A 12,615-nucleotide genomic window follows, 5' to 3' on the forward strand; every position below is an offset into this window, starting at 1 on the left:
ACCTCCAGATCTGCTGTACAGAGAAGTCGCATCTTACCCAAAGAGACTATTTACATCAGGAGGAATTTCAGAAGCTCCGCTTGCTGAAGGACTTCTTCCTATGTGCCAGTAGAATCTTCTGGATGCTTGACAGAAATCTTAGCATGCCAAACCACTTGAGCATGGGCTGAAAAGCATCCCAGTTCAGCAGGAGATGTAAGCATATTTGAGTCCCATTGAAATGAAAGTGCACTGTTGAAAAAAATATTTTGGCGAGTCAGCATGAAGACTGCCTCCCAGGACAGCTCCCCTGAACCGGTTACTTTCTGCAAGGCAAAACTCAACCCTGTGTCTTCTGAATGAAATGTCCTTTTAGAAATGTCCTACACCATGATGTCAGCTTAGCGGCTATGCAGTCAGATATGATACACGTCATACAATTTGCTAATGGAAACATTTACAGTTATGCAGTCAAGTGAAGTAACAGTGCAGTTACTTATGCAATTACATGTACAGTAGTAAAACAAACAAGTTGATATATGTTGTATCAATTTTCCAGAAAATACAGGGTAAATGGTGCCACCTATAACAACATATTTGTATACTTCCAGCCATACCAGTAAATGCCTAAAGGAGAACACATGCTTTTCATGGACGCTATTAGTTCCCTTTCCTCATCAATATAAAGTGATGGCTTTACATACAGGCAGAAAACACAAGCTACTAAACTATTGGTGATGTTTTCCATATTACATAAAAGATCATATCAATATCTGCAATAATTTTATTACCCTGAAATTCATTATACAGAGGATATAAATTTGTCCAAATCTAGGTAAGGTTTTATTAAAGATCTTACGTCTCTGAAAGCCTATTAATGTATAACTTACTTTTCCCAGTATTAAGTCTCTCAGCCAGGTGCCAGATCCAACTATTCTAAGTGTTCTTTTTCCTGCTGCAAATAGTTACTTACACGAAATAATTAGAATTAGCTGAGTTTTTAACACTTGTCTATTGAGAAGATTTGGGTATATTTGATTGAAATTTATTTCAATGGCCAAAGTTTGCCAGTAGCTAATCAGGATTAATTTTTCAATCTGTATGAAATACACTTTTGGCATTGTAAATCTACGGTTATATGTTATAAACAAATGATTGATAGTTACTAACCAATACACTTTTATGTCTCATCCTTCATCCAAAAGGGATTTTGAGATATCTATTATGGGACCACATACGCACTGGAGGAACTAAGTGCAGAATTAGGCTCTATAACCACTATGTAAAAGGAAGTTATATTGACTTCTATGAGAACTCTGCTTGCAGCAGGCTTGTCAAAGTCCATCAATAATGAAAAGATTAATTTCTAAAGAGATTATTTTTTAATGAAATATTGACCTCTTATAAGGGCTAAAGAGAAACATGATCATGTATGCTGTCCTTGACAGATGCATATATCTCTCAATAGGTCTTTTGTAATATACGAAGAGAAATATATGGCTCATAGAAAGAATAAGACGTGATAAATAAAACTGTGATTCGATTCTCCTCCTAAAATAATCTGAAGAGCAGCATAAAAGAGGTCATATGATCTATTCCTAAGAAACCTTTATCATCCAGTAACGTTTTTGCAAAATTTTTTACCCATTCAAGTATCTTCAGGAGATATTTTACCATACTTGCATATACTGTAAGTCACTCCAACATTTATAAAACAACACTGATTGATAGACAAAAACACCAAAACCACCCATAAATATTAAAAGAAGCTCAATGAACTTGACTATCAAGTAGTTAAAAAATTGTTGATCTTTACATTACACATTAATTCCATGCTGTCCAAAATCTTTCTCTGAATGGAAGTTGTCAAGTTTTCAGGGTTTTCTGTAGGTCATCATAATCTTGTGTATCCACCGGGAATAATATGAGACTCGAACAAAAATCCCAGGACGATTTCGAATGGCACATCCACGGCCAGGAACAATGACACCAACTACTATCTTCAGTCTGTTTTGTTCACAAACCAAAGGACCACCATAATCTCTCTAGGAAAAAAATAAAGAATGACACTTCTCAAAATGCTTCAAGACACAGCTTCCACCTGTCTCCTACTGACTGGTGTCTTTTGGCGGTGACCTAGCTCAATGAACAGGCAATAGAATTATTCTTGCCATAAGACAAAAAACTAATTCCAATATCTTTTCCACAGCCAGAATTTAGGAGAATCAATGTCAAGGTCAGCCTTTAATCTTTGATTGCATCCTGTGCAAATTAAACCCTGTGATGGATCTTTCCATGCAATTCTAGTGACTTCAGACTATCAGACCTTACTGTCCTCTTTCAGTTACCTGCAAGCATAACACTTGCTTATGTGCATATAAACAAGATAAGCAGAAAGTCAGTTGACTGATAAACATCTGTGTTATGGTAAAAGGCTTTGCATCAAAGACTACTGACAAAGCCAGGTTAATATTCTTCTGTCAGGCCATCATCTTGCAAGGCCCTAGAATAAGAATCTACGCATACTAATCAGAAAGGGGGAGAATTCCAAATATAATAAAAAGTAATAGTTTGTAAACACAATTTTGAGATGTAACTTTTTAAAATGCTCTTGTTCACCATTCTGAGTGAAGGAGACATCTATGCACCAGTACATGCATTCAGAGAAAATTTGGAGGATGGCCAACTCAGATCTGGGTCTTATTTAGCACTAAAATACATCATTCCAATTACATTGAAACAGTAATTTAGATACATTCACATAGATCTTGGACAACATAGACACTATGTTCAAAACAGACACTGCAGCTTTTACCCAGGCAAAACATACACTGAATCTAGCAAACTATCTGCAAAGCTAGACAGTAAATGTCCGTATCAGATAGTGAGATATTGTTTCAAAAAATAAAAGCTGACAAGTAGCATTGTAATCTCTCCGGATCACCAGAGAAACAACAACGCCTGACCTTTATTTGGTGAAGATTTTTTTTTCCTGACTGACTGCAGATTAGTTCCCACATGAGCAATGAACTATGTCAGTACCATCAGAGCAGCTCATAAAACACTTTCAGGAGTGGAGTTTCACCTGCCAATTTGATTTTGCTTCTCTGCCTGCTCTCTGCTGAGGAAAGTGGCTTCAAAGGAGAACTCAAGGAGCAGGAAACCATGCAGTCATTAAGACTGATTGCTAATATTAATTCAGTCCATTTCTTCCAGCAGGAGAAAACAAAGTGCAGGATCCCCTGCAGACTTCCATGCAGATGTTTCATTTATAAGCCTTGACATGCCGAAGAGCTCACTTATGATTAAATATTTGATTTTGAAGAAAATACTTTGCAATAAAATAATGATCATGTGGAAAATTAATAAAAGGAAGAGGCTTCAGTCAGTTGAAGACCTCAGTTTACCACGGTTTGGTAGAACGCTTGGGTAGAGAAAATTTTACTAGTTGGTTAAGATCAGTATTAGCAAACCATCTGTCCCAGATATTAAATGCATAATAATGTTTATGACTGTCCTCCTTCTATATGTCATCAGGATGATTTTCCACATGAAAAATTATATCTTTCTGTAATAAGTGATTTACAGCATTTCTCCTCAGATGTCTTTTCTCCATCATCAAATCTAATCCCAAGCAAAACAATATTGAACTACATACTTTTTACTGAGGTAGGTTTCTGCTGTCCTCACTGATATGTTGCTCAGGTTTGATTAGGAAGACCAAATACTTCGCCTTTCTGACTAATACTGAAACTCAGTACATTTTTTGATCTTTCTTCTTCCCTCATAACTTTATCAGCTCTGTTGAGCAATGACTTTTCTGTATTTTGCATACAAGTCCTCATCTAATCAAACAGTTAAATTTGCTCCAGGCTTTGCTTTCTGCTCAATCAAAATATGCTGCTGTTGATAGCACACAGCCCACTGTAGCCCTTATTATATAAACAGAAATTTGTCCCAGTCTAGTAAAGTGTTTAGTCATGTGATTATATTTAACATTCATGCAAATCTTTTACTAGGGTGGTGGTACGGTAGAATTGAAGTGAAGAAACCTTTTCCTGCACTCTTGCTGAAAATAGGTCACTAGAAATAAATAATTTTCCGGTGCAAAATATTAAAAGAGGGGGTCTTTTGGTGTAAAAAGTTTAATGCAGAGATAATAGTTGCAAAAAACCCACGCTAAATTATTTCTGGTAAACTATGTCTAGCTGATGGCTCCTCAGAATGTATTAGGAAATGTGATATTTACCTCACAAGGCCCAGCACCAATGGTTTCAGCCACAGCACAGATTTCTGACTCATTCACAGTGATCTTCCCTTTGAGATACTGATTGCATTTCTCATTTCCCAAAACAAACAGATTTGCTACCCGAAGAAGACCATCGTAGTTAATTACTAGGATTGGAAAGAGAATGAAAACTTTATTCTATTTTAAGGAAAAAAAGAAATTGAAGATACAAGTCCAAATAAACTTACTCATGTAACTTCAGTTATTGTACTTTCCCACCAGTAATCACATTTTTTGTCCATCCCCATTCTCACCATGCATTTGTCTTTTGGATTTCTTATATTTGCTGCAAATGAGATTTGCAAGAAATTTGTTTGGTGGGCATGTCTGTTCAGTTCTCTCAAGATATCTGGAGAAGTTTTTTGTATGAGAAGCAAGGGATAGGTATCTGGTTTTACCCTACAGTTCACCACCAGCTTGCCCTGTCGCATCACAGAAATCAGAGCCGTGAATATTGTCTCTCCCATGAGTGGAGTGAGGATTTTGCTCCCTGCTTCAAACACAATTTAGCATGTGTGAGTGCCTGCCACGGCCTAAGGAAGGAAGTGTGACTTGAAAAATACTGTAAGAGAGCAGAGTCTTTCTTATTCTGTGGTGGCTCAGCTACACTGAATGACTTTGTGCCTGCAAGGGCAGAGCCACAGCCTTGTGCAATCTCCATTCATCAGTGTGAAGGTCAGGAAGCAGGAGCCCTGTGGAGCTTACTCTTGTTCTATATGTCGAAAGACAAGTCTGTACAAGCTGCAAAGATAAATAAAGGGCCTAGACTTGCCCATTCTCTGCCTAGCCATCAAAAGAAAACACCAAGTTCTCCCATCACTGACTTCTTATCCTGTTTTCTTGAAAAAAAATGGATGTAACACTTACTGCTTTCCTGCCTGGAGTGCTGTGAGGATTATAATAAGTAATGCATAAAATGATATAGTACAAAGCCCTTGGAAGACAGATGTTATGTATTCACTGCATTATGTAACTCCACAGCATTTCAAATTCCTTATCAGTTCTAGTAAGCTAAGCTTTCCTGCAATGCTGCACCATGCTCCAGCCTGACTTTCCTGTGCTCCAGACAGCCATTCCCTGCAGAGGATGGTTAATATGGCCATGCTGGGAACACCAAATGTAGTCATCTGGGAAAGGGCTGGTACAGATTACTTGCCACCCACAAAGAAACGCAGTGTAATGGCTACAAAGAAGAGAGCCTCAGGATTATGGTCTAGTTTCTGCTCTGCTTCCAGGAGAGCATGAATATGTTGCTGCTGCTTACTCAGGGTCTGTGGCAAAATGACATTTGAGCACAGCAATTATTGTAGTAATTATTGTCAACTGGCAGCTATTAACTTTATCATCAACACATAATTAGGCAAATATAGTATTTACCAGGCTAACTAAATGTCTGTTCTCTCACATATTTCTATTTACTTCACAGAAAACCTGTGTTTAATAAACATTAGTAAGGTTGCAATGTCAAGTACTGAAAAGTTAGGGAATGCCAGACTTAGGGCTGCCTGTGCATCCTTAGCTCAATGTCTTTGTATATGTTAATTATGCCTCTGATTACATGACTCTATTAGTTTTTCCACAGGGTGGCCTGCTTTAGCATACAGAAAGACTGCTCAAGTAGATGAATTGGAATGTTTCCAAAAAGGTTTAGAACTCTGCAAAATAATTTTGCCAGATTTTGTAAACATGTAGAACAATATATTTTGCTAGTTCATTCTTTGAAATGTTTGAACCATTTCGCCTGTCCATTAAACAAACAAAAAATAAAAGTTGGACTAGAGAAAACATTTAATATTAAATGATCTCAGGTGAAATGCTCAAAGATTTACAAAATTAGGAAAAAATTGAAACTGCATTTTATAACAAAAAACTTGTTGCACAATCGTGGCATCAGGCAATACCAGCAGTCTCACCTATAATGACAAGAGGAAGTAAGCTGTCAACGCATTCATTTAGTTTTTAAAAATAGTTTCTTACATCCAGTGTATCCCCATCCATAAACACTGCAACTGGTCTTCTCTGGAATGGTACATCCAGAAATGGGCAATCGGATTATTTCTACAAAATTTGTCAATATGGCAGGTCTGAAAAGAAAAAACAAATAATAGATACAACAAATTTTACTTAACTTCTTAAAATATATCTGAAAAATAACTTCAACAGGAATTAAAACCTGTGCCAATTCTTTTCCATCTTTGATAGATTCTTCTACCTATTTTTTGTGCTACAGCTGTTAACTGTCAAAAGATTTCTTGAAACGCTGTCAGCACTATTGTGCTATTTAACTTGGGTTTTCATCTTAAAAGTAAGTAATGATGGCATTTTGTTTGAATATACAGCTTTGTTAATATGGAGAAAGTTTGAAAGTTCATATATACACAGGGATCTCAGTTACAATCTGGTGCTTATTCTATAAAATAAGACCATATACTAGTGCATGTGGATTGTTATTTAAAAAAAACAACAAAATGACAAACAAACCAAACCAAAAAAACCTTCCTAACAAACCTAAACGTGGTTAGAAAAGTTATCTAGAAAAGCATATAGGCACAATTTTTCAGTAGTAACATCTGCTTCCTGATCGAGGTAGATAAATCTGCATTTCTGCATATATCAATTAAAATTTCTTTCCATTAGAAGTTTATTCTATAGAGACATCATAATCATGCGGTATCAAATGCAGTATCAAAGATGGCAGTGAACTGAATTTGAAAGTCTTATTTAGAAAGAATCTCATTCTTTAGTTGAAAGTTCTGGAATTCACAATAATGGCTACTAACCTGCTAAGTTTCAGTAAGACCAAATCTGATCCTGCAGGGCCATATACCAACTGGGAGATATTCAGAACTTGCCTATGCTTCTCCTCTCCCTTTCCTTTGATATTATGGACTCCAAGCCAGGCTTTGTAATCTTTCAAATCTTTGTACCTAAATGAGGCAAGTTAGTTAGGATTTTGACAAGCATATGATACAATAACTAAAAAACTGTTTAAAATGTTAGATCTTAACTAATACTCTTCACCAGAAATGGGTTTACGCTGCCAACTTCTATTCCAAAATCAACATGCTCTGATGTAAGCTTTTGGTCTGAAGCCGTTACATAATTTTAACTATTACTAAAATCTAATTTTTGTTTTCTAATTGTATCCAAACATTTAGATCTTTGGACAATATAAACCTTTGTTTTTTTTTGGGGATTTGTCCAAGTTTTCTATTTTATTTTGTCCAGCTAAGCAGAAGCATGAGATTATTTTCATAAAGAGGCAACTGTCTAATCATTAGAATTGGAAAATATATTTATACTTCTATGTTGAATAGCCAGAACCCTTTTAGATTAACAACAATAAAAACAGATAATACCAAGGTCCCACAGGACTTTTATGTCAGAAAAGCAGTGTTAAAGCCAAACAGGAGGGAAAAAAAAGCTTCATTTAAGTTGAAGAAGTGATGTGCTGATAAGATTCCAAAAATAGACGTATTTCAATATTGCAAAACTACAGACTACTGTACCGAGAAGGGAAACACTGCCTTGCTGTTAGAACCCACTCTTCCTTTATCAAAGTACCTCCACAGATATGCTTATTCCTGGGAGAAAGAAGAAAAAAAAAAATAAAAAAAGAGGTAATAGAATGATTTTCTACATATTCCAAACATTTAAATAATACTTTTGTTCCCCATGTATGTATGTATGTATTTCCCCATGCTGGTGAAAGGTAGACGACTGTCAGTCTGCAAAAAACACATCTCTATCTCTCTGCCCTACAGTTTCAACACTTACAGTAACATGAACTTGCAGAGATTTACTCCAATGTGTAAAAACCAAGAGCAAAGAGAAAGTCACTCTGTTCATTTAGCTGTTTCAAAACTGAATTTGTAATGAAACCTAATTAAAAACAATATAATAATAGTAAAAAAAGCAAGCTAATTCTTTGTAATAGGAACTGGACTGAAACACTCAAGCAAGTCCCCAAACTGCCACCAGATGTAAACAACATTTGATCATTATTCATGTAGGTATTATTCAAAGCATTGACCTCAAGGTGGAGAGTTCCTATTTGATTACAAGTCCTGTGAGATTTCTGTCCCCACATATTTCAGTTGGAAACAATCTGCAATGTGTGACATCCTACATATGATTATAGAAAACCTACCGCATAATATATCAAGTAAAATTAAAGCAATTAAGCGTGACAGTTCTTTTAAAAATAAAGACGACCGTGGAATGCAGATTAATTAGTTTCCTTCTTTCTGCTTCCAAAATCACATTTATTTTCTGAAGCTCTTTGGCAAGTGAATCAGAATTGTCAGCAATTCAGGAAAAGCTTAAAATCTTGGAATTTATAAATTCAAATCGCACAAATGCTCAAAGCTTTGTGAAGAACTTCTGGAAGGAGTCCAGGCTCTGTATGGATTTCAAAGACAGCAGAATAACACAGATGCTTGCCTACATTAGGTTTTTTTTAATTGCATTTTGGTTGAGGAACAAAATATCTGATCCAAAAGGTTGGATTCTTTCTAAAATATACATTGTGCCCAGTATTATTACAAAAAAATGTCACAATCAGGGAGCATATGTATACTTCCATGTTATGTTTACATCACTAATTATCAAAATGAATTTATAAGATTGTATCTTCTGCTTTAGAAGATTGACTACTACACATGAGAAGGTTAAACTTACTATTTAAACATGGGACAAATCCAGAACTGATTCAATGAAATAGATTAAATTCATTCAAATACACTTAAATTCACCTTATAAGAGGATCTGGATTGAATATATAAGAAATTTTGACATTGATTGATTAAATATTTAGAAGTGGGCCTTGGTTACCAAATATGAATACAAGTACCTATGTTGCACTAAGCCTTTACCATTCAGACATGGCAATTCCATTTTGAGGTGTGCAGTTAGATTTTTGCAAAAGTCCTGAAGAGATTAAGTTTTTGTTTCAGACAACATTCTATTTGCTTCCTTGGTAACAATACAAAAATAAAACTACATTTTTATGCCCACATGTAATACTCAAAAATATATTTTGCTGCTGGAGTATTCCAGGAATCCCGTTTTCAGAGAAGAATCTGCAATCATTTAAGCACACATCTACTTCATGGAATTTTGTTGCATAGCACAAAATCCAAGTTCAACTGGCTTAACGTAAATTATTTAACTTCTAGGCACCCAGATGTAATTCACCTCACCTGTCTAAAAGTTCCTCAAACATCAAGGCTGCTTTATAAGCAAGTGCACAGATAAACTTTTCCAGGAATGATTCAAAACACCTGATTGGTTATTTAGTCTAGGAATAGAGTGATGGTCCCTTAGAAATGTCTTTCTGGATCTTCCACTACCCTTCCAGAAAGGTCTAGATCTGATTTGATCTCATAAGATGCAAAGATCATCAACAATGGGAAGGACCCCAGAATTTCTCTAGCAATGAAGCAGTGTAGAAAACAAAGAGGTTTATCTTTACTCCATTTTTCCATTTAAGACCTGGTTTCAACACGGTTTTAAAGGAGATGGGCAATCATAAGGTAACAGAATTGAGCCATATCTTAGTTTATATCATCAGACACACACACAAACAAAAAAAAAAAAAAAATTGCGTTTTTTTTTTTTTTTTTTTGTTTTGTTTTTGGTATTTTTTTTTTCATTATAGAAGATACAGGGCAGATACATGAGGTATATTAATGATTAATACTTCCAGCTGATGAGTTATGAACCAGAGTAATGAACATAAGAAATGGTAATTTATGTTCTGGCTTTTACACAGTAGTAACTTAAGATCTGCCACAATGTAATACACATTTCCAGCTGTACATGTTAGGGTCTTGGTTTAGAGAATGAAAAGGATTTCCTTATAGCTCCTACTTTAAATTGTATGCAATGGTATGAGCAGAAAGCTACATTTGACATGGATATAAATCCTGAATCCAATACTTCTCAACTAAATGCACTGCTGTTGAAGTGAAAATATTTATATGAAACTCAATTTTTTTTTGTAACAGTTTCTAAAATAAACAGTTTAGTACTGGATGCTAAGCCAATGTTATGAAAAGGTTTGCAGCAGCTAATCAAAAAAGCAGAATGCTATGAATGCTTCACAAGCTCATGTGTGTAAGTTAGCGACAATGAACATGTAAATATTTCACTGACAGAGTGAACACTATAAAATCACCTGATGTTGCAGGAATGCTGCTTTTCTGCTTTTACAGAATTTAACAGCAATCCAGAAGCATTCTTATTATGGCCAGTTCTACAGCTCCAAACCCAATATATTAGTACATGTATTATCTTTCTAATAGTTACCTGTATGTCAAGCTAACCACCCATCCTTCGTTAGTTTGTGTCGGGATTCCATTTACAACTCTCAAATGTTTTGTTGAGGCACAAGGAATGACAGTATCTGAAAGCAGGTCCAGAGATCACATTTTACTAAAAAAAGCGGTAGGAAACCTGTACAGTTGCACATAAGGACCACAAGAAGGTCAATATTTATTACGGATTAACTTCCCTGCGCTATCGAAATATACTTCTAGAGCATCAAACCTACTTCAGTGAAGCTGAGTCAGTCTATATAAATATTAATTGGCAATATAAAATATATATATTTAAATGAGGGGTTTTTTTTTGAGATTTACATAGTTATAAAGAAAACATTGTAAATCATTACCATATCTCACCACTGGCAGGACAGGATAATGAGTATATGTAAAAGAGTATAATAAAACTGTTCCACATTTTCCTCTTGTAAAAGCTATTTTTCTTAATCTGCATTGGTTTTAATCTTTAACTGATCTTTCTTTTATTTCCCAACAGGAAAGAAATGGCTAGTCTTAGAGGATACAATACATGCATTGGACAGTACTTCTGCAGATTTACTTACCATCCAAGCTGGTTGTAGTAGGAGTTGTATCCCCTTCACCTGGGCAGACACATAAAATAGCCATAATACAAAATTAAAACATATCTAACAGTTGAACAAAATAAAAATAAACAGCAAATGACATATTGTAAATCTTAATAATTCACAAAGTTTTAAACTTCAGTGATTCCTTTATTACTCTGCAAAAGCACAGTTTAGTAAAGATTAACAGAAAGGCGGAATTTCATCCCAGTAGAATTAAATAATTAAATATTTTGCAACAGGAGTTTAAAACATTTTCCTTCTTGGCTGAATCCTGAATACATCAGACTATCTATTATGTTCAACTTATATATTTAATTCGTAAAAGCAAGTGCTGAAAAATGAAGTTGTGACTTTCATATAAGCTTTCATAAAGTATTGAAGTCACATAATTAAATATAAATCAGATTTAATGAAAAATCCTGATCTCCTTGAAAACCTTTGAAACTTCAAATTTCCTTTTCCCTTGTTATCAGCAAAAATCTTATCAAAATATGTGTTACCCAGAATCTGGTTTGGTTCTTGCACCTAGTCCAAGTCAAAATACAGTTACAATGACCTTGCTTAGACCTCGTTCAAAGTTCTTGCCTTCAGCAAAGTCTGCAGAGTGACCTAGCATTACAAGCTAGAGTTATAGGTGCAGCTACTAAAAATTTGCCCAGGTAAAATTGAAACAGTCTCATCTGACTAGATTTCCACCATTAAGTAAATCCCTCTCTCCCTCTCTAAAGGTATACATTTATATACATAGCTAAATTTCCATGCGTATGTATACATATATGCATATGTGTATGTGTATGCATATGTATATGTGTATCTATATATATGTGCATATACATATATAAAGAGTGAGGGCTGTTTGAGACCAGATAAAGGCATTAAGTGAGCACATTTGGGAACTGCTAGCATTTTTCTGTACTGGTTAAGATGGTTATCAGTACCTGAGTGAGCTACTAGTAGTTTAATACTAGTCCATATGAGTTACAATTGTAAAACAGACATATTCCAGTTCTGGAGGTTGATTCCAGAAACCATAATACCATTGCCATATAACCTATAAATGTTTGCTGTGAATATTTCCTTAGGAATTCATAGATACAGGTAACGAACTTATATATTCACTATTTATAGTGAATAAGATTTATATTCCTTCAGCTGTTGTTCTTTATCTACATTGACACAAATAACCTTTTGTAGTTTGTTTACTATTTACATAGATGCCAAAATACCACCTGAGACTTGAAGTATCACCTCTTAGAGATGCTGCAGTTCAGATTATGAGGGAACACAGCAGATTGCTGCTAGGAATGAATGTAACATTATCTTTAACCTCTACAGATCACAGACATGCATTCAAAGGCATGATTTACCTTTTAATTGTTCTCTCAGGATATACAGCACAGTGATTTAGAAATAAGAATTGGGAAAAAAAAAAAGAACA

General features: G+C 35.1%; 1 protein-coding gene across 4 annotated transcripts in view; it reads right to left on the reverse strand.

Annotated features, from left to right (window-relative positions):
• Positions 1–1,147: 1,147 nt before the first annotated feature.
• Positions 1,148–12,615, reverse strand: part of HGF (hepatocyte growth factor) — a 57,204-nt gene continuing 45,736 nt past the window's right edge. For 2 of the 4 annotated variants that reach the window (XM_057422547.1, XM_057422546.1), the window contains exons 12-18: positions 11,154–11,192; positions 10,577–10,673; positions 7,777–7,851; positions 7,048–7,194; positions 6,245–6,351; positions 4,229–4,374; positions 1,148–2,024 (exon numbers count right to left, since the gene is read on the reverse strand). In XM_057422547.1, coding sequence (XP_057278530.1) covers positions 1,854–2,024; positions 4,229–4,374; positions 6,245–6,351; positions 7,048–7,194; positions 7,777–7,851; positions 10,577–10,673; positions 11,154–11,192 — 782 coding nt within the window. In that variant the 3' untranslated portion in view covers positions 1,148–1,853. Of the gene's footprint in view, positions 2,025–4,228; positions 4,375–6,180; positions 6,352–7,047; positions 7,195–7,776; positions 7,852–10,576; positions 10,674–11,153; positions 11,193–12,615 lie in introns of those variants that run through there. The other 2 variants (XM_057422548.1, XM_057422549.1) reach the window with 2 other exon arrangements.

Source organism: Pezoporus wallicus, unplaced genomic scaffold (genome assembly GCF_028554395.1).
Source record: "Pezoporus wallicus isolate ANWC-B61680 ecotype Strahan unplaced genomic scaffold, APGP_CSIRO_Pwel_v1 contig_3058, whole genome shotgun sequence".
In the NCBI taxonomy this organism is placed as follows: domain Eukaryota; kingdom Metazoa; phylum Chordata; class Aves; order Psittaciformes; family Psittacidae; genus Pezoporus; species Pezoporus wallicus.